General features: G+C 43.1%; 1 protein-coding gene across 2 annotated transcripts in view; it reads right to left on the bottom strand.

Moving 5' to 3' along the window:
* Positions 1-205: 205 nt before the first annotated feature.
* The window catches only part of LOC111959742 (uncharacterized), a 35154-nt gene continuing 13604 nt past the window's right edge, over positions 206-21755 (bottom strand). The window contains exon 5 of one of the 2 annotated variants that reach the window (XM_023981531.2): positions 206-422. In XM_023981531.2, the coding sequence (XP_023837299.1) occupies positions 324-422 (99 nt within the window). In that variant the 3' untranslated portion in view covers positions 206-323. The remainder of the gene's footprint in view (positions 423-21755) is intronic. The other variant, XM_023981532.2, reaches the window with a different exon arrangement.

Genomic DNA, 21755 nt, shown 5'->3' with positions numbered 1-21755 from the left:
TACATTTGTGATATGTACCCATTGATTCTTGAAGAATATAACTTAGAAATGCCTCATGAACTTAGTTCAGCTGTTTTACCCTATCAGAACCCGATATATAAGCATATTTTACTCCAATGTTTGCAAACAAACTAAATGTAAACAAACATGGTGCCTCAAAACATGGCGAAACTATAATTGTTATATAATCAGTCCTTGCATCCATAGCTCTGTCCAGGAATTTGAGAGTGGTTACATTTCTCCAGGCCCATCCCTCAGATTTTTACCAAAACGGGTGGGGAGTGATTTGTTATTGATTCAACTTCTGATTGCTTCTGATGTGTTCAGTAATGTTCGTAGACTGAGTTGAATCTTTCGAAGTACTGACTCCGCTGGCGCTGTGCTCTTTGGGCAGTGTGACCTTGAGATGGGGCATTGCTCTCCTGTAGGGGAGAGAAGAGAGGTGAGCAGAAGAGAGTAGTGAAGGAGAGAAGGAGAGAAGAATGAAGATAAGAGATAGATGAGAGGTGAAAAGGGGGATGAAAGGAGGGAGTTAAAAGATGTGAGACAAAAAGAGAAGTTAATGTGACAACGTGAAGAAACGTGACGACATGCGAAGCAACATGTGATAACATAAAACTACACATGACAACATCTTAGTACATGTGAGAACAATATCTCATGTGAAATAAACAACATGACAAAATGGGAGGAAAAATTTCAACATATGATCCCATGAGTTAGATACTATTTTTACAGAGAAACTAAGGTGTTTATACTGAAGGACAGTATGCTGCTGTATAATGTTTACTTGGGACTCAACCAGGATTTGAACTAACAACTTCTTGGTTGCTAACTACCTGAAGTTCCAGCTGTGCCACCAGGTCTGTGGACATAATGGTGATAGAGTATATATTTATTAGCAACAACACATTTCTGCGCTTTGCCTAAAATTCCAGTAAAAATTAAGTAAATATATACAAAAACATGAAGGTGTTATTTCTTTAAATGAACAGTATGCTACTGTATTCTGATTTAAATTACTGTAAAATCTTGTACTGTGATGACAATTGGGACTTCTTAACTTCTTGGTCAATAGCAATCTATAATATCCTGCTACTGTGCAGCTCCACCACCAGATCTGTGGAAGTAAAAGGGAAGGGCCACAGACTTATTGGAAACATCTAACTGCCTCTGGAAGTAACTTCAGCACATTAACTTTGTGAGCCGCACACAAGCCTAAGATTACCATGTGCAATGCCAAGCGTCGGATGGAGTGCTGTAAAGCTTGCCGCTACTGGACTTTGGAGCAGTGGAAACGTGTTCTCTGGAGTGATAAATCACGCTTCACCATCTAGCAGTCTGACGGACTTATCTGGGTTTGGCGGATGCCAGGAGAACAATACCTGCCCTAATGCATAGTGCAAAATGTACAGTATGGTGGTGGAGGAAAAATGGTATGGGCATGTTTTTCATGGTTCAGGCTAGGCCCCTTAGTTCCAGTGAAGGGAACTCTTAAAGCTACAGCATACAATGACATTCTAGACGATTCAATGCTTCCAGCGTTGTGGCAACTGTTTGGGGAAGGCCCTTTCCTTTGTCAGCATGACAATGCCCCTGTGCACAAAGCGAGGTGCATACAGAAATGGTTTGTCGAGATCGATGTGGAAGAACTTGACTGGCCTGCACAGAGCCCTGACCTCAACCCCATCGAACATCTTTGGGATGAATTGAAACGGCAACTGCGAGCCAGGCCTAATCGCACAACATCATTGCACGACCTTATTAAAACCTGTTAGGGATAGGGGGCAGCATTTTCACGTTCGGATGAAAAGCTTGCCCAGAGTAAACTGCCTGCTACTCAGGCCCAGAAGCTAATATATGCATACTATTAGTAGATTTGGATAATCGCACAACATCATTGCACAACCTTATTAATGCTTTTGTGCCTGAATGGAAGCAAGTCCCTGCAACAATGTCCCAACATCTAGTGGAAAGCCTTCCCAGATGAGTGGAGGCTGTTATAGCAGCAAAGGGGGACCAACTTGACATTAATGCCCATGATTTTGGAATAAGATGTTCGATGAGTAGGTGTCCACATACTTTTGGTCATGTAGTGTATATTCACGTCACCAAAAAATTGATTAAAACATTGTTTTGCAATGAAGGTCCACAGTAAACACATTAACACATGAACATAAACATTAACATAAACACTTAATAGCACTCTTCGGGGTAGCATCATTGTGTAGCCGGAGGAAGGCTAGTTTCCATCTACCTCTGGTTACATTGACTTGAATACAAAACCTAGGAGGCTCATGGTTCTCATCCCCTTAGACTTGCACAGTAATTATAACAACTTCCGGAGGACGTCCTCCAACCTATCAGAGCTCTTGCAGCATGAACTGACATGTTGTCCACATGTTGTCAAAGGATTAGAGAATGAATCTAGTACTAGCTAACACTGCAGTGCATAAAATGCGGTGAGTAGTTGACTCAAAGGGATAGAAAGACAATAGTTGAACAGTTATGTACAAATACATTTCTTAAAAATTAAGGAGAAGCAAAAGTGAGAGAGAGAGCTAGCTATGTTTTGATGTATTTTTTTCACTTTCACTTACTTAGCTAGCAAATGCAGCTTGCTAGCTTAGCCTTAACAAACACCCCGGCTCAAACAAAAAGAGATGCTATGTTAGCTAGCTGGCTATGGCTATCCAACACTGGAATTCTTCCAAGTCAATGTAAGCTTTTGGTTTAATTAATTTATTGCCACCGGGACCCACCGGTGTAACTGCTAAACTGCTTTCTGACTGTACACTGTACTGCATGATTGAAGCGGGTTTACTAACATACTGACCACACCGCTTCCATTGCGTGCTCGAGCACCGAGCGAGCATTGCAAAATACATTTACACATACATGTTAATCAGTCATTGCACCCACGCTGATCGCGAGCGTCTGCGTAGCCAGGCGCTAAAATAGAACTTGGTTTTATTTGTGACGCTTGACGCGCTGCAAGTCCCGCCTCTCCCATCTCCTCATTGGTATTTAGGAGCATATACCCACGTGGGTGATTGAAAGATGAACTGAGGTCCATACTCAAGTCCAGTTGGTGGTGGTAATGCACCTTAATGTTGGTTGCCAACCGCCATATAAAATCCAAAGACTGCTGTCGTTATGTGGCTGCTATGAAAGTAACCATCTGAAGGCACTGCTGAAACATTAATACACTCCAGACCAAAAGGTTGCAAGTTAAAATCCAGAGAGCATTTATGCACACTTAGGGCTAGATTCTAGCTTAGGGTTAGATTCTAGCGGACAAATCAAATTGTATTTGTCACGTGCGCCGAATACAACAGATGCAGTTAGACCTTACACTGAAATACTTACAAGTCCTTAACCAAAACTGCAGTTAAGAAAAGTGTTAAAAAGTGTTAAATAAAAAATGTATAATAAAAAGTAAAAAAATAGTTAAAGAGGAGCAGTAAAATAAAAGTAGCGAGGGCTATATACAGGGGGTACCGGTACAGAGACAATGTGCGGGAGCACAGGTTAGTCGAGGTAATTGAGGTAATATGTACATGTAGGTAGAGGTAAAGTGACTATGCATGGATAATAACCAGAGAGTAGCAGCAGCGTAAAAGAGGGGGTGGGGGAGAGGGGCAATGGAAATAGTCTGGGTAGCCATTTGATTAACTGTTCAGGAGTCTTATGGCTTGGGGGTAGAAGCTGTTCAGAAGCCTTTTGGACATAGACTTGGTGCTCTGGTAACGCTTGCCGTTTGGTAGCAGAGAGAACAGTCTATGACTAGGGTGTCTGGAGTCTTTGATAATTTTTAGGGCCTTCCTCTGACACTGCCTGGTAGAGGTCCTGGATGGCAGGAAGCTTGGCCCTAGTGATGTACTGGGCCGTACGCACTACCCTCTGTAGTGCCTTGCGATTGGAGGCTGAGCAGTTTCCATACCAGGCAGTGATGCAACCAGTGCAGCTGTAGAATCTTTTGAGGATCTGAGGACCCATACCAAATCTTTTCAGTCTCCTGATAGGTTTTGTCATGCACTCTTCACAACTGTCTTGGTGTGTTTGGACCATGTTAGTTTGTTGGTGATGTGGACGCCAAGGAACTTGAAGCTCTCAACCTGCTCCACTACAGCCCCGTCGATGAGAATGGGGGCACGCTCTGTCCTCCTTTTCCTATAGTCCACAATCATCTCCTTTGTCTTGATAACGTTGAGGGAGAGGTTGTTGCCCTGGCACCACACGGCCATGTCTCTGACCTTCTCCTTATACACTGTCTCGTCGTTGTCGGTGATCAGGCCTACCAATGTTGTGTCGTCTGCAAACTTAATGGTGTTGGAGTTGTGCCTAGCCATGCAGTCATGGGTGAACAGGGAGTACAGGAGGGGACTGAGCACGCACCCCTGAGGGGCCCCTGTGTTGAGGATCAACGTGGCAGATATGTTGTTACCTACCCTTATCACCTGGGGTCTGCCCGTCAGGAAGTCCAGGATCCAGTTGCAGAGGGAGGTGTTTAGTCCCAGGGTCCTTAGCTTAGTGATGAGCTTTGAGGGCACTATGGTGTTGAACGCTGAGCTGTAGTCAATGGATAGCATTCTCACATAGGTGTTCCTTTTGTCCAGGTGGGAAAGGGCAGTGTGGAGTGCAATAAAGATTGCATCATCTGTGGATCTTTTGGATGGTATGTAAATTGGAGTGGGTCTAGGATTTCTGGGATAATGGTGTTGATGTGAGCCATGACCAGCCTTTCAAAGCACTTCAAGGGCTACAGACATGAGTGCTACGGGTCTGCAGTCATTTAGGCAGGTTACCTTAGTGTTCTTGAGCACAGGGACTATGTTAGTCTGCTTGAAACATGTTGGTATTACAGACTCAGTCAGGGACAGGTTGAAAATGTCAGTGAAGACACTTGCCAGTTAGTCAGTGCATGCTCGGAGTACACATCCTGGTAATCTATCTGGCCTTGCGGCCTTGCGAATGTTGACCTTTTTTAAGGTCTTACTCACATCGGCTACGGAGAGCGTGATCACACAGTCGTCCGGAACAGCTGATGCTCTCATGCATGCTTCAGTTTTGCTTGTCTCGAAGCGAGCAAAGAACTAATTTAGCTCGTCTGGTAGGCTTGTGTCACTGGGCAACTCGCGTCTGTGCTTCCCTTTGAAGTCTGTAATAGTTTGCAAGCCTTGCCAAATCCGACGAGCGTAGGAGCCGGTGTAGTACGATTCAATCTTAGTCCTGTATTGACACGTTGCCTGTTTGATTGTTCGTCTGAGGGCATAGTTGGATTTCTTATAAACATCCGGGTTAGAGTCCCGCTCCTTGAAAGTGACTTCTCTACCCTTTAGCTCAGTGCAGATGTTGCCTGTAATCCATGGCTTCTGGTTGTGGTATGTACGTACGCTTACTGTGGAGACAACATCATCGATGCACTTATTGATTAAGCCAGTGACTGATGTGGTGTACACCTCAATGCTTCTGGAAGAATCCCGGAACATATTCCAGTATGTGCTAGCAAAACAGTTAGCATCTGCGTCATCTGACCACTTTTTTATTGACTGAGTCACTGGTGCTTCCTGCTTTAGTTTTTGCTTGTAAGCAGGAATCAGGAGGAGAGAATTAAGGACAGATTTTGCCAAATGGAGGGTGAGGGAGAGTTTTGTACACATCTCTGTGTGTGGAGTAAAGGTGGCCTAGAGTTTTTTCCTCTGGTTGCACATTTAACATGCTGGTAGAAATGAGGTAAAACGGATTTAAGTTTCTCTGCATTAAAGTCCCCAGCCACTAGGAGTGTCGCCTCTGGATGAGCATTTTTCTGTTTGCTTATGGCCTTATACAGCTCATTGAGTGCGGACTTAGCATAGCAGTTGTTTTGGCGGTGTCGGAGGTGGAACTGCGTTAGAGCTGTCAAATCCACAAGCAGCTCCTGGCATTATACCGATAGCAGACATTGCTATTGGCTATGACTGGAGAAAACTGAGGATGGAAAAACAACATTGTAGTGACTCCACAAGAATAACTTAAAGGAAGAATGCAAATACACAGAATGCAAATATTCTTAACTTCTTCGGGGTAGGGGGCAGTATTCGGAAGTTTGGATGAATGAGGTGCCCAAAGTAAACTGGCTGTTACTCAGGCCTAGAAGCTAGGATATGCATATAATTGGTAGTATTGGATAGAAAACACTAAAGTTTCTAAAAATGTTAAAATAATGTCTGTGAGTATAACAGAACTGATGTGGCATGCGAAAACCCGAGGACAATCCATCCAGAATATTTTAGCTCACCACTGATTACAATGCCTTTCTATGGGAATATATAAGGAATACCTCCCAATTTGCAGTTCCTAGGGCTTCCACTAGATGTCAACAGTCTTTAGAAAGAGTTTCAGGCTTGTTTTTGGAAAAATTAGCAAGAATTTGTAGTTTTTCTAAGTGGCTCCCATTTTGGCCGTAGTGTTTGTAGCGCGTTCTGGTGAGGGCGCGCACTTCATTATTTATCTCCGGTAACGAACATACTATTCTCCGTATTAAATTTGATTGTTTATTTACATATTTGGGTACCTGAGGATTTATTAGAAACGTTGTTTGACTTGTTTTGATAACGTTTATTGGTAACGTTTGGGATTCATTTTGAACGAGGGAAACCGGTGGATTACTGAATGAAGCGCGTCAACTAAACTGACTTTTTTGGGATATAAAGAAGGACTTTATCGAACAAAACGACCATTTGTGATGTAGCTGGGACCCTTTGGATTGCAAACAGAGGAATATCTTCAAAGGTAAGTGATTTATTTTATTGCTATTTCTGACTTTCGTTACTCCTCTGCCTGGTTGGAAAATGTTTTTAATGCTTTTGTGTGCTGGGCGCTGTCCTCAGATAATCGCATGGTATGCTTTCGCCGTAAAGCCTTTTTGAAATCTGACAAAGCGGCTGGATTAACAAGAAGTTAAGCTTTTAACTTCTTGACGCACGGATCCCTTTAGCGGGATCATTTTCATCAACAACCGCTAAATTGCATAGCGCCAAATAAAAAACAATTTGCTAAAAATATTTATATTCATCAAATCACAAGTGCAATATAGCAAAACACAGCTTAGCTTGTTGTTAATCCATCTGTCGTGTCAGATTTTGAAAATATGCTTTACAGCGAAAGCAATCCAAGCGTTTGTGTGAGTTTATCGATCACGAGGTAAAACATTAAGAACACCTAGCAGCAGTGTAGATTGGTCACGAAAGCAATAAAATTAATCGCTTACCTTTGATCTTCGGATGTTTGCACTCACGAGACTCCCAGTTACACAATAAATGTTCCTTTTGTTCGATAAAGATTATTTTTATATTCAAAAACCTCCATTTGTTTGGCGCGTTATGTTCAGTATTCCACAGCCTTACAGGTCATCAAGGCTTGACGAAAATTCCAAAGAGTATCTGTAAAGTTCTTAGAAACATGTCAAACGTTTTTAATAATCAATCCCAGGTTGTTTTATTTTATTTTTATTTCTTTTGTATTTTTTTAAAATAAATGTTATCCCCTTTTCTCCCCAATTTTCGTGGTATCCAATCACTAGTAATTACTATCTTGTCTCATCGCTACAACTCCCGTACGGGCTCGGGAGAGACGAAGGTCGAAAGCCACGCGTCCTCCGAAGCACAACCCAACCAAGCCGCACTGCTTCTTAACACAGCGCGCTGGAAGCCAGCCGCACCAATGTGTCGGAGGAAACACCGTGCACCAGGCCCCCTTGGTTAGCGCGCACTGCGCCCGGCCCGCCACAGGAGTCGCTGGAGCGCGATGAGACAAGGATATCCCTACCGGCCTAACCCGGACGACGCTAACCCAATTGTGCATCGCCCCACGGACCTCCCGGTCGCGGCCGGCTGCGACAGAGCCTGGGCGCGAACCCAGAGACTCTGGTGGCGCAGCTAGCACTGCGATGCAGTGCCCTAGACCACTGCACCACCCGGGAGGCCCCAGGTTGTTTTTAACATCAATAAACGATAATATTTCAACCGGACTGTAAACTATTCAATACTGGAGAGAAAGAAAAGATCGAGCATACAGTGTCGAGCGCATCAACTAATGGAGGGACATCCGTGTATCCACTGACGCGTTTTAAGAAATCTCGCTCATTTTTCAAAATAAAAGCTTGAAACTATGTCTAAAGACTGTTCACACGCTGAGGAAGCCACAGGAAAAGGAATCTGGTTGATATCCCTTTAAATGGAGGATAGGCAGGCAATGGAACAGGGATTTTTCAAAATAGAAGTCACTTCCGGGTTGGATTTTCTCAGGTTTTCGCCTGCAAAATCAGTTCTGTTATACTCACAGACAATATTTTGACAGTTTTGGAAACTTTAGAGTGTTTTCTATCCTACTCTGTCAATTATATGCATATTCTAGCATCTGGACCTGAGAAATAGGCAGCTTACAATGGGAACGTTATTTTTCCAAACATAAAAATTCTGCCCCCTAGCTTCAAGAGGTTTTAACTGATGTATGACACTTGTATTTTCATGAATGTTAAATATTACCATTTTGTATTTTGAATTTCGCGTTCTGCAATTTCACCGGATGTTGGCCAGGTGGGACGGTAGTGTCCCACCTACCCCATGTTGCATCTTTTATGCAACATGGCACTAAAGTAATACTGCAAAGAAACACGGCAAAGGAATACACTTTTAGGCCTAATTGCAAAGCCTTGCGTTTGGGGCAAATCCAACACATCTCTGACTAACTGCTTCTTTATTTTCAAGCATGGTGGGACTGCATCGTGGTATGGGTATGCTTGACATCGGTCAAATACGGGGTATAAAAAGGATAAAAATAAACAGGATCATTTCAAGTTTTAATGGCACGTGCACAATTACAGTGAAATGCCATTCATAAGTAAGCCATATACAGGGTCCAACCTTGTGTTAATCCAGGGCTTTATATTGGGGGGACATCGTCGCCGATGCATTTCCTAATGAAGCCGGTGACGGAGGTGGTTAGCTCATCTGTATTATTGGTGGAGCCTCAGAACATATTCCAATCAGCACTAGCAAAGCAGTACTGTAGCATAATCTCTGATTCTGATGTCCATTTCTCAATGAGCGAGTCACAGGTACTTCCTGTTTGAGCTTGTGCTTGTAAACAGGAGCAGGTACGGAGTCATGAATTGATTTGCCGAATGAGGGAGGGCCAGTGGTGTAAGTAAAAATACTTTCAAGTACTTAAGTCGTTTTTTGGTGTATCTGTACTTTATATTTTTGACAACTTTTTATTTTACTTCACTACATTCCTAATTAAAATAATGTACTTTTTACTCCATACATGTCCCCTGACACCCAAAAGTACTCATTACATTATGAATGCTTAGCAGGACAGGAAAATGGTCCAATTCACGCACTTATCAAGAAAACATCCCTCGTCATCCCTACTGCCTCAGATCTGGTGAACTCACTAAACACAAATACTTTGTTTGTAAATTATGTCTGTGTGTTGTAGTGTGCCCCTGGCTATCGGTAAATAACAAAGACATCTGGTTCGCTTAAAATAAGCAATTTTAAATAATTTTCAGTTTTATACTTTTTATTTTACTAGGCAAGTCAGTAAAGAACACATTCTTATTTTCAATGATGGCCTAGGAACAGTACATTGTTCAGGTGAAGAAAGACACATTTTTACCTTGTCAGCTCGGGGATTCAATCTTGCAATTTCTCACTTACTAGTCCAACACTCTAACCACTAGGCTACCTGCCGTCCCGTACTAAAGTATTTGTGCTGTCTCCCAAACCTGCTCGCTCCATCGAAACCACTCATCGACGGCAGGCACAGCTCCGGGCTCTGTCTCCCATGGGAACACGGGGGGCTGGTATTAGAGGTCGACCGATTAATCGGAATGGCCGATTAATCGGGGCCGATTTGCCGATTTTTATTTTTTATTTTTTTATTTTTAAAAATCTTTATTTAACTAGGCAAGTCAGTTAAGAACACATTCTTATTTTCAATGACGGCCTAGGAAAGGGGCAGAACGACAGATTTTTAACCTTGTCAGTTCGGGGGATCCAATCTTGCATTGATTACATTGCAATCCACGAGGAGCCTGCCTGTTAGCAAATGCAGTAAGCTAAGGCAAGTTGCTAGCTAGCATTAAACTTATCTTATAAAAAACAATCAATCAATGACTGTCATTGCTCMAATGTGTACTTAACCATAAACATCAATGCCTTTCTTAAAATCAATACACAAGTATATATTTTTAAACCTGCATATTTAGCTAAAAGAAATCCAGGTTAGCAGGCAATATTAACCAGGTGAAATTGTGTCATTTCTCTTGCGTTCATTGCACGCAGAGTCAGGGTATATGCAACAGTTTGGGCCGCCTGGCTCTTTGCGAACTAATTTGCCAGAACTTTACGTAATTATGACAACATTGAAGGTTGCGCAATGTAACAGGAATATTTAGACTCATGGATGCCACCTGTTAGATAAAATACGGAACGGAATAAACGTTTTGTTTTCGAGGTGATAGTTTCCTGATTAGTCAAAAGTATATGGTTTAGAGAGAAATAGTCGACGCGTTATAATTCCTGTAATAACTTGCGGCTGAATTTGAAAGGGGTTCCTTCGTTATTTTACCGTTCATGTMTTCCATAGAGAATGTCTKGATCTACTTCAAATAAGGTCTGTGTTTCGTGCAGGCTTAAACCGCCTCGACGTTTTGATACCCGTGTAAATCTCACTATGATAAGGTAACGTTTGTCAACATATTTTCATAAATCCACTCTACAATATTTTTTAAATCTTCGCTTATATATTGAGCCAATATTGATCAGAGTTACCTTGTCCTATGGATATCTACACAGTTATAAAATTGGCACGGTGATGTAAGCCTACACGAAACACAGACCTTATTTTAAGTGAATCTAAAAATATCCTATGGAATAAATGAAGGAACCGCTTTTCAGATTTTGCTAGGTGTTATGGGAATTATGACTCGCACTTTGGTTGTCAATTCTTACCATGCCCATTATTAAAATAGGATTTCCTGCATATAGAAATGAAAGGTTATGTTTTCAACATTCATCACACGTAACTTAAACTCTATTTTTATTCAAACAGTTGAGAGTATTTGTCTCCTAAGCAGACTCTTCAGTATCATTGTCACTTCAGAGCTGTGTGCGTGTGTGTATTTATGTATTATATTAAGTTAAAATAAAAGTGTTCATTGTTCATTCAGTATTGTTGCAATTGTCATTATTACAAAAATGTGTGTGTGTGTGTGTATGATATATATATATATATTATTATTATATAATTTTTTTATATAAATCGGCCGATTAATCGGTATCGGCTTTTTTTGTCCTCCAATAATCGGTATCGGTATCGGCATTGAAAAATCATAATCGGTCGACCTCTAGTTGGTATCCAAGGACACACTGAAAAGGAGTCAGATGGAGTGAGGAATGCAGCGTGGAGTTCTGTGTGTATTCTGCCCAGGCTAGATAGTGACTCCACTCGTGTGGTTGGTGGGTGCAGTGTTGGCGAAGGTACTTCCCTATTTTCTGATTCAGGTGTTCCGTTTGCCCCTTGGTTTGGGGATGGTATCCGTAGGATAGGCTGATGGAAACCCCCAGTTGGTTGCAGAAGGCTTGCCACACCCTGGAGACAAACTGGGGTCCCCGATCCAAAACAATGTCTTCTGGGATCCCATAAGGACGAAACACCTGTTGGAACATGCACTCGGCCATTTCCATGGCATTAGGTAGATGCAGAAGGGGGATTAGTTGGCACATCTTGGAGCACCAGTCCACTACAACTAAAATAGTCGTGAAGCCCGAAGAGTCCGGCAGATCCGGGAGGAAATCCATGGCGATGTGGGACCATGTGGTGTAGGTAAAGGCTCGAGCTTACCGGTAGGTAGTTGGCGTGGGCTCTTTGCCCAAGCACAGGCGGGACAGGAAAGAACGTAATCTCGGACGTCGGCTGTTAGGGATGACCACCAGAACTTGCTTGTCAGTAGCTCTGTGGTAATGGTTAATTCTGGGATGGCCAGAACTCAGCGAGGTATGGCACCACTGCATTACTTGGGGTCTGACGGACGCAGGAATGTAGGTCTTGCCTGCAGAGGTGTCGGGAGGTGCTGGGTCATGGCGTAGGGCCTCTTGGATGGCTGCTTGGATTTCCCACTGTGTGGGTCCCACGACACAAGACAGAGGCAGGATGGGCTCGGGAGCTGGGTTAAAGGAAGGGGCGTCAAATAGACGGGATAAGGACTCAGCCTTCATATTTTTCTTGCCGGGCAGATAGGTGAGGTGAAGGTGAAGTGAAGGTGAAGTTGAATCGGGTGAAGAGTGCCCAGCGAGCATGTCTGGGGTTGAGCCTCTTAGCACTTAAGTACTCCAAATTGCGGTGGTCGGTAAGGACAAGGAATGGGTGATGAGCTCCCTCTAACCAGTGGCACCACTCTTCGATAGCCAGCTTAATGGTGAGGAATTCTCGGTTCCCGACATCATAGTTCCTCTAAGTGGGTGACAGTTTCTTGGAAAAGAAGCCACATGGGTGTAATTTGGGAGGTGTCCTGACCCACAGAGAGAACCGCTCCCATGCCGACCTCGGATGCATCCACCTACAGAACAAAAGGAAGGGTAGGATCTGGCTGCCTAAGTATGAGTGCAGAGGTGAAGAGGCATTTCAAGGTCTCAAATGCAGTACGGGCGGTGTCAGTCCATTGGAGGGTACGGGTTAGAGAGCTGAGAGTGGAGCGGTTGTGCTGCTGCAGTTTCGGATGAACCGGCGGTAGTAGTTGGAGAATCCTTGGAAACGTTGTAGTTTCTTTACGGTGGTAAGTTTGGGCCAGTTAAGCACGGCCGTGACTTTGCCTTCGTCCATGTTGACCCTCCTGGTGTCAGCACGAACCCTAGGACGGTTACCGTAGTAACGTGAAAGGCGCTCTTCTCAGCCTTGACATAAAGATGGTGGTCCTGTAGCCGTTGGAGGACCTGTTGCACGTGTTTTGCAATGGAGTGAGAGTAGATCAAGATATTGTCAATGTACACAATGAGGAACTGGTTGATCATGACCTGGAAAACTTCATTCATGAAGGACTGGAAGACTGCGGGAGCATTGGTGAGATCGTAGGGCATGACTAGGTATTCATAGTGACCTCTAGCGGTGATGAACGCAGTCTTCCATTGATCCTCACTTCAGCTACGGACCAGGTTGTAAGCACTACGTAGGTCCAGTTTGGAGTAGATGGTAGCCTGTCCAACTTGTTTTAGTGCGGCCGGAATCAGAGGGAAGCGATTCTTGATGGTAAGGTCATTGAGGGGTCGGTAATCTATGCAGGGACGGAGACTACCATCCTTTTTTAAATAAAAAAAAGACACTGGATGCAGCCGGAGACGTGGATCAACGGATGAATCCCATGGCGAGAGCCTCTTCTATATAGGTGTCCATAGGCTTATTCTCTGGGATGGACAAGGGGTAGATCCGACCCTTAGGGGCGATGCCCCAAGAAGGAGGTCGATCGCGCAGTCCTCCGGGCGATGAGAGGGCAGAATGGATGCCTTTTTCTTGCTGAAGACACTCAGGAACTGGGCAGATACAGGTGGGATGTGGGTTGGAATTGCAGACTCCGATCCTTCTATAGAGGTGGCTCAACAGGCTAGACTGAAGCAGTTCTTAAAACAGGCGTGAGCCCATGACAGCAGTTCCCCTTGCCGCCAGGAGATGGCAGGGTCGTGAAGGCTTAGCCAGGGGTGACCGAGGATGAGGGGATCTTTAGGTGAAGACAACACCATTAACTGATTGACCTCGGAGTGAAGGAGGCCAATCTGAAGGTTGAAACTTTCAGTCATGCGAGTCACAAGACCAGTTCCGAGAGGTTGTCCGTCCAGCGCATTAATCATAACGGGAGGATTAACAGGGATTAGCTTGACTCTTAACTGTTGTGCCAATTGTTCGTCAATGACATTTCCTGCAGCCCCCAAGTCCCTCCACAAACTGAGTGAGCCCATTAGCAGAAAGAAGAGCCGGGATCCCAAACTGCCTTTTGGTAATGTTCAAAAACGTAGAGGTGCTTACCCGGGCGGAAGTGGAGGGGTTGTGGTCACCCCTTCGTGTGGGGGGGGGGGGGGAAATTGGACAGCTATTGAGTAGGTGGTTACTCTCTCCACAATAGAGGCACATGTTTTCACGTAACCTCCGGTGTCTCTCGGCAGGCGTGAGAGGGGCGCGGCCGAGTTGCATGGGTTCGGGGTTATTGGACCTTGGTGGACGAGAGAAGGGTTTGGAAGACTCGCAGGCCATGGACGACTGTATAGGTCTGCGGTCCATCAGTAGGTTGCCAATGGATATGGACATCCGGATGTATTGGTTTAGGTCTGTTAAACCTCTGCAGGCCAGTTTGGTCTGTAACTCCCGATTAAGACCCCTCCGGTAGACTGTAAGGAGAGCTGGTTCACTCCATCCACTGCCGGCAGCCATGGTACGGAACTCAAGGGCATACTCAGTGGTGGAGCGACGGCCCTGTCGCAGCTCACATAACAGGTCCCCGGTGTGACGACCTGAAACTGAATGGTCGAACACCTCCTTGAAAAGGGCGTGGAAACATGATTCAGAGGACAGATCAGAACTTTGAGTGGCCCATAGGGCTGTGACCCAATCCAGAGCTTTGCCTGTGAGTAGGGAGATGATGAAGTCCACCCTGTCTTTGTTAGAGGTGAAGTCAGCGGGGTGATGGTCTATGTACAGGTTACACTGCATGAGAAATCATTGATATTTCCTTGGGGAGCCGTCATATTTATTAGGCATGGATATGGGGGGAGATGAATGAGAGGAGGCTGTGGCACCTGATATGGGTGAAGCAGGAATGGACTGGCAAAGGAGGTCGCAGAGCGCATCGATTCGTTCCTCTTGTCGGGCTAGACGTAGCTGCAGCTCCGCTGAATCCATCTGTCGGTTTTTTGGTAAGGTTTCAAGCACAGGGCGCAGCAGGTGTTTATTGCAAAGGACCACAGGGGCAGGCAGAAGGTCATACACAGGGGGTCCAAAAGGGCACCAGTACAGGCAGGGTAAAGGCTAGAGGCATCGTTAGTGAGGCAGGCAAAACTCTCATACACTGGAGGAGTACATCACGGGACACCCAGCACTCTGAAAGCCGTGTGTCACAAAACAAACAATACGTCACAGTGATGGGGTGCAAAGAACAGAACTAAATAGTGTGTGATAATGACGTACAGGTGTGTGAACAGGTGATTAGAATTCAGGTGATTGGGATCTGGAGCGTGAGCTGCATTCAGGGTATCTAGGTTTTTGAGAGTGTGAGCCTGAAAGTGGGCTGGGAAGTGAGCTGTGTTCAGGGGATCTACATGTTTGAGGATGTGAGTTGGAATCAGACATTACAGCGCTCTTGCAACAGCTGCATAGTGCCTATGGAATAAAGGCATAAGGCATAGGCATAAGCCTATGGAATAAAAGTGGGGCTTTTATTGCTCAATGTAATTCATGCTGATAAAAAAATATCCATAGGCCTAATGGACACATTCTCAAACCTGGACACTGTTGATAGACTTAAAGGTGAAATCTGTAGTTCCTACATCTATTTTTGGAATTATAAATACAGTAACAGTCAAGTTTGTACGCAACAACTAATTCAAGTTATTATTTTTTTTATTACTATTTTCTACATTGTAGAATAATAGTGAAGACATCAAAACTATGAAATAACACATAAGGAATCATGTAGTAACCAAAAAAGTGTTAAACAAATCAAAATATTTTAGATATTTTAGATTCTTGAAAGTAGCCACCCTTTGCCTTGATGACAGCTTTGCACACTCTTGGCATTCTCTCAACCAGTTTCCCCGTGAATGCTTTTCAAACAGTCATGAAGGAGAGATCATCTGTTCACCTACTCTGCGTCTTACAAAGACACATCGGTTGGAACCAAAAATGTCAAATTTGGACATATCAGACCAAAGGACAGATTTCCACCGGTCTAATGTCCATTGCTCGTGTTTCTTGACCCAAGCAAGTCTATTCTTCTTATTGGTGTCCTTCAGTAGTCGTTTCTTTGCAGCAATTTGACAAAGAAGACCTGATTCACGCAGTCTCCTCTGAAAAGTTGATGATGAGATGTGTCTGTTAGCATTTATTTCGGCTGCAATTTCTGAGGCTGGTAACTAATGAACTTATCCTCTACAGCAGAGTTAACTTTGCGTCTTCCTTTCCTGTGGCGGTCCTCATGAGAGCCAGTTTCATCATAGAGCTTGATGGTTTTTGCGACTGCACTTGAAGAAACTTTCAAAGTTCTTGAAATGTTCCAGATTGACTGACCTTCATGTCTTCAAGTAATGATGGACTGTCGTTTAGCTTTTCTTATTTGAGCTGTTCTTGCCATAATTTGGTGTCACGTGTGCTCCCTCTCCGGCCTCTAGGTCACCAGGCTGTTCGTTATGGTGCACACCAGTCACCATTGTTACGCGCATTATGACACTCACCTGGACTCCACCTCCTTGATTGCCTGCCCTATACATGTCACTCCCTTTGGTTCCTTCCCCAGGCGTCATTGTTTCTGTTTCTGTTTCATGTCTGTTCGTTGTTCGTGTTTCTTGTTTTGTATTATGTTTTCATTTATTTGCTAAAACATTCACTTTCTGAACTTGCTTCCCGACTCTCAGCACACATCGTTACATATGGACTTGGTCTTTTACCAAATAGGGCTATCTCTGTATACCACCCCTACCTTGTCACAACACAACTGATTGGCTCAAACGCATTAAGAAGGAAATACATTCCACAAATGAACTTTTAACAAGGCACACCTGTTAATTTAAATGCATTCCAGTTGACCGCCTCATGAAGCTGGTTGAGTGAATGCCAGGTACGTGCAAAGCTGTCATCAAGGCAAAGGGTGGCTATTTGAAGAATCTCAAATATTAAATATATTTTGATTAGTTAAACACTTTTTTGGTTACTACATGATTCCATATGTGTTATTTCATAGTTTGGATGTCTTCACTATTATTCTACATTGTATGAGTAGGTTTGTCCAAACTTTTGACTGGTAGTGTATATAAAGTGTAATATTGGGATGCATATTTAAAATTGAATGCATTTCATCTCTATATCTGACATGGTACAGGCGTCTTCTTTTTTAGGTCCATAACCATGTGTCTGAGGTGTATACTTTTGTTTCAAAGTAGATTTCAAAGTAGATTAATCTGTGTGACCCTGATTTATCCCACTGCAGTAAAGGGTTTTATTAATGACACTGAATTTAAATTGGCAGCCACAAGAAAGGCATCCTCCGGATGTAAGGTATCCTCCTTGTTTATAGCCTCGTACAGTTCGTTGAGTGCCAGCTTGCTCTTTTTCTTGTCCTGAGGCGGAATGTACAGTGCATTCAGAAATTATTCAGACCCCTTGTCTTTTTCCACATTTTGTTACGTTACAGCCTTATTATAAATTAGATTTTTTTCTTTTAAATCGCACATCAATATACACACAATATCCTCATAATGACAAAGCAAAAACAGGTTTTAAGACATTTTTGCAAAAAAATAAAAAATAAAAACTGAAATAACATATTTACATAAGTATTCAGACCTTCTTGGGTATGACGCTACAAGCTTTGCACACCTGTATTTGGGGAGTTTCTCCCATTCTTCTCTGCAGATCCTCTCAAGCCCTGGCAGGTTGGATGGGGAGCGTTGCTGCAGAGCTATTTTCAGGTCTCTCCAGAGATGTTCCATCAGGTTCAAGTCCAGGCTCTGGCTGGGCCACTCAAAGACATTCAGAGACTTGTGCTGAAGCCGCTCCTGTGTTGTCTTGGCTGTGTGCTTAGGGTCCTTGTCCTGTTGGAAGGTGAACCTTTTCCCCAGTCTGAGGTCCTGAGCTCTCTGGAGCAGGTTTTCATCAAGGATCCGTTTGTACTTTTCTCCGTTCATCTTTCCCCCGATCCTGACTGTTCTCCCAATCCCTGCCGCTGAAAAACATGCCTACAGCATGATGCTGCCACCACCATGCTTCACCGTAGGGTTGGTGCCAGGTTTCCTTCAGACGTGATGGTTGGCATTCAAGCCAAAGAGTTCAATCTTGGTTTCATCAGACCAGAGAATCTTGTTTCTCATGGTCTGAGAGTCCTTTAGGGGCGTTTTGGCAAACTCCAAGCGGGCTGTCATGTGCCTTTTACTGAGGAGTGGCTTCTATCTAGCTACTCTACCATACAGGCCTGATTGGTGGAGTGCTGCTGAGATAGTTGTCCTTCTGGAAGGTTCTCCCATCTCCACAGAGGAACTCTGGAGCTCTGTCAGAGTGACCATCGGGTTCTTGGTCACCTTCCTGACCAAGGCCCTTCTCCCCGATTGCAAAGTTTGACCGAGCGGACAGCTCTAGGAAGAGTCTTGATGGTTCCAAACTTCTTCCGTATGGAGGCCACTGTTTTCTTCGGGACCTTTAAAGCTGCAGAAATGTTTTGGTACCATTCCCCAGATCTGTGCCTCGACACGATCATGTCTCGAAACTCTATGGACAATTCCTACGACCTCATTGCTTGGTTTTTGCTCTGACATGCACTGTCAACTGTGGGACCTTATATAGACAGGTGTGCCTTTCCAAATCATGTCCAATCAATTGAATTTACCCCAGGTGGAATCCAATCAAGTTGTAGAAACATCAAGGATGATCAATGAAAACAGAATGCATCTGAGCTCAATTTTGGGTCTGAATACTTATGTAAATTAGCTATTTCAGATTTTTATTGGAAACATTTTCCAAAAAACTGTTTTCGCTTTGCCATTATGCGGTATTTTGTGTAGATTGATGAGGACAATTAAAAAACATCTCTTTGAGAATAAGGCTTTAACGTAACAAAATGTGGAAAAAGTCAAGGGGTCTGAGTACTTTCCGAATGCATGTACGTAACATTCCCCATAACAGCTGAAAACTAGCTTGGAGGTAGAATGGTCGGCATTTGACCATCAGGTGTTCCAAGACATGTGAACAATGGGTCAATACTTCCACTGCGCTCAAGTCAGCACACCATTTTTTGTTAATCAAGACGCAAAACCCTCACCCCCTCAATTTATCTGACTCCACTGTCCTGTCTGCTCTGTGAATAGAGAATCCATCGTGTTGGAGAGCCATGTGGTGTATCTGGTCCAATAGCAATGTTGCAGAAAAGCTGAGAATATTTACGAGAGTACTGTTGGTAGGAAATCCACGATCAGAGGTCATCCATCTTATTATGCCAATAGAATGGAGGGAAGAGGTGGTCAGTTTTCCCTTTGTCTTAATATCGCCACTACTAGGAATTGATAGTAGATACATGTAGTGAAAATAAAGATAAACAACAAAATATAGCAAATTTGGGTCTGAGCTCGCAAAACAGCGGCCATCCAGTAAGGCTCCGTCTTGATAGAGCTAAGCACATGCAAAATCCTAGAGGAAGTGTGTCTGTCCAGTGTCTGCAGAGAAATACACCTTTCAGAAGGACAATAACCTACAATACAAGGCCAAATCTACACTGGATGTGCTTACCAAGAAGACAGTGAATGTTCCTGAGCGGCAATTTTGACTTAAATCTATGGCAAGACCTGAAAATGGTTGTCTGGCAATGATCAACAACCAATTTGTCAGAGCTTGAATAATTTTTTTAAGAATAAATGGGCAAGCTCTTAGAGACTTACCAAGAAAGACTAACAGCTGTAATCGATGCTCAAGTTGATTCTAACATGAATTGACTCTGGAGGTTGAATACTTATCTAATGAAGAAATTCAGTACCAGTCAAAAGTTTGGACACATCTACTCATTCAAGGCTTTTTCTTTATTTTTACTATTTTCTACATTGTAGAATAATAGTGAAGACATCAACACTATGAAATAACACATATGGAATCATGTAATAACCACAAAAGTGTTAAACAAATCCCAAAATATTTTATATTTGAGATTCTTCAAAGTGGCTATCCTTTGTCTTGATGACAGCTTTGCACATTCTTGGCATTCTCTCAACCAGCTTCATGAGGTAGTCACCTCCACACATCACACCTCCTCCTCCATGCTGCTCCTTGTGTTTCTTGGCCCAAGCAAGTCTCTTCTTCTTATTGGTGTCCTTTAGTAGTGGTTTCTTTGCAGCAATTCGACCATGAAGGCCTGATTCACACCGTCTTCTCTGAACAGTTGATGTTGAGATGTGTCTGTTACTTGAACTCTGTGAAGCATTTAGTTGGGCTGCAATTTCTGAGGCTGGTAACTCTAATGAACCTATCCCCTGCAGCAGAGGTTACTCTGGGTCTTCCTTGCCTGTGGCGGTCCTCATGAGAGCCAGTTTCATCATAGCGCTTGATGGTTTTGGCGACTGCACTTGAAGAAACTGTAAATGTTCTTGAAATTTTACGGATTAACTCACCTTCATGTCTTCAAGTATTGATGGACTGTCGTTTCTCTTTTCTTATTTGAGCTATAATATAGACTTGGTCTTTTACCAAATAGGGCTATCTTCTGTATACCACCCCTACCTTGTCACAGCACAACTGACTGGCTCAAACGCTTTAAGAAGGAAATAAATTCCACACATTAACTTTTAACAAGGTACACCTGATAATTGAAATGCATTCCATGTGACTACCTCATGAAGCTGGTTGAGAGAATGCCAGGAGTGTGCAAAGCTGTCATCAAGGCAAAGGGTGGCTACTTTGAAGAATCTCAAATATAAAATAAATTATCTGTTTAACCCTTTTTGGTTACTACATGATTCCATATGTGTTATTTCATAGTTTTGATGTCTTCACTATTATTCTACAATTTAGAAAATAAAGAAAAACCCTGTAATGAGTAGGTGTGTCCAAACTTTTGACTGGTACTGTATATAAAACATTTTATTTTCAAATTTTAGATTTTTTCTTCCACCTTGACATTAGTGTATTTTGTGTAGATTGTTGAGAAAAATACAATTACGTACATTTTAATATTACTTTGTAACACAACAAAATGTGGAAAAAGTGAAGGGGTGTGAATACTTTCTGAGGCCTTGTATGTGGTTGTATACACATGTAAGCATGGTTTAAAATGATTATGTTTAGTAAAATATTGTATCTGTTTGGGCTTCTTGCAGTCAATTTGCAGTCTACAAATGATTTATTATTATGTTCCAGCCCCCTGACCTTCTAACGCGTGAAAGGATGGGTGCGGCTTCGTGACAATGACCACACGAGCAGCTGCTCACCGATTTGACAGCTCTAATGCAGTTACACCTCCAAGTGTTTGTGGTTGATCTGATTGAATCTAGGCCTTAAATTCAAGTGTCCCTGAGCACTGTTACTTTTTCATTGGTGTTGTCAGTTAATCACACAATTATTGACTTGATTCCGGGAAACTTTTAGCAAAGTGCAGAAATGTGTTCTTGCCAATAAATCTGTGGCCGATATCTGTTTTGGCCACAGACCTGGTGGCGAAGCTGGAAATTCTGATTGCTTTAATCTCAAAGGTTGTGATTCAAATCCCAGGAGCGGTTGCGTCCCAACTGTGCTAACCAATGTTGAGGTCAATTCCATTTACGTTTCATTCAACTCAGAAAGTAAACCAAATTCCAACTCCTAACTTTCAGGTATTGAAATTAATTGGAATTAGAATGAGAATTTCTGTGTACTTCCTGAATATAGTTTGTTTTTCTATATTTACTGACAAAATGCAGTTCAGCTGTATAAATACATAAAAGGTTGTTTCCACTATTTTCACTTCAACTCAGTAGCTGGTAACCTACTATAACATA

The sequence above is a fragment of the Salvelinus sp. IW2-2015 genome, linkage group LG36 (genome assembly GCF_002910315.2).
Source record: "Salvelinus sp. IW2-2015 linkage group LG36, ASM291031v2, whole genome shotgun sequence".
Lineage (NCBI taxonomy): Eukaryota > Metazoa > Chordata > Actinopteri > Salmoniformes > Salmonidae > Salvelinus > Salvelinus sp. IW2-2015.
The sequence above is the reverse complement of the archived record's forward strand: the minus strand, read 5'-3'. Positions and strand labels throughout refer to the sequence as shown.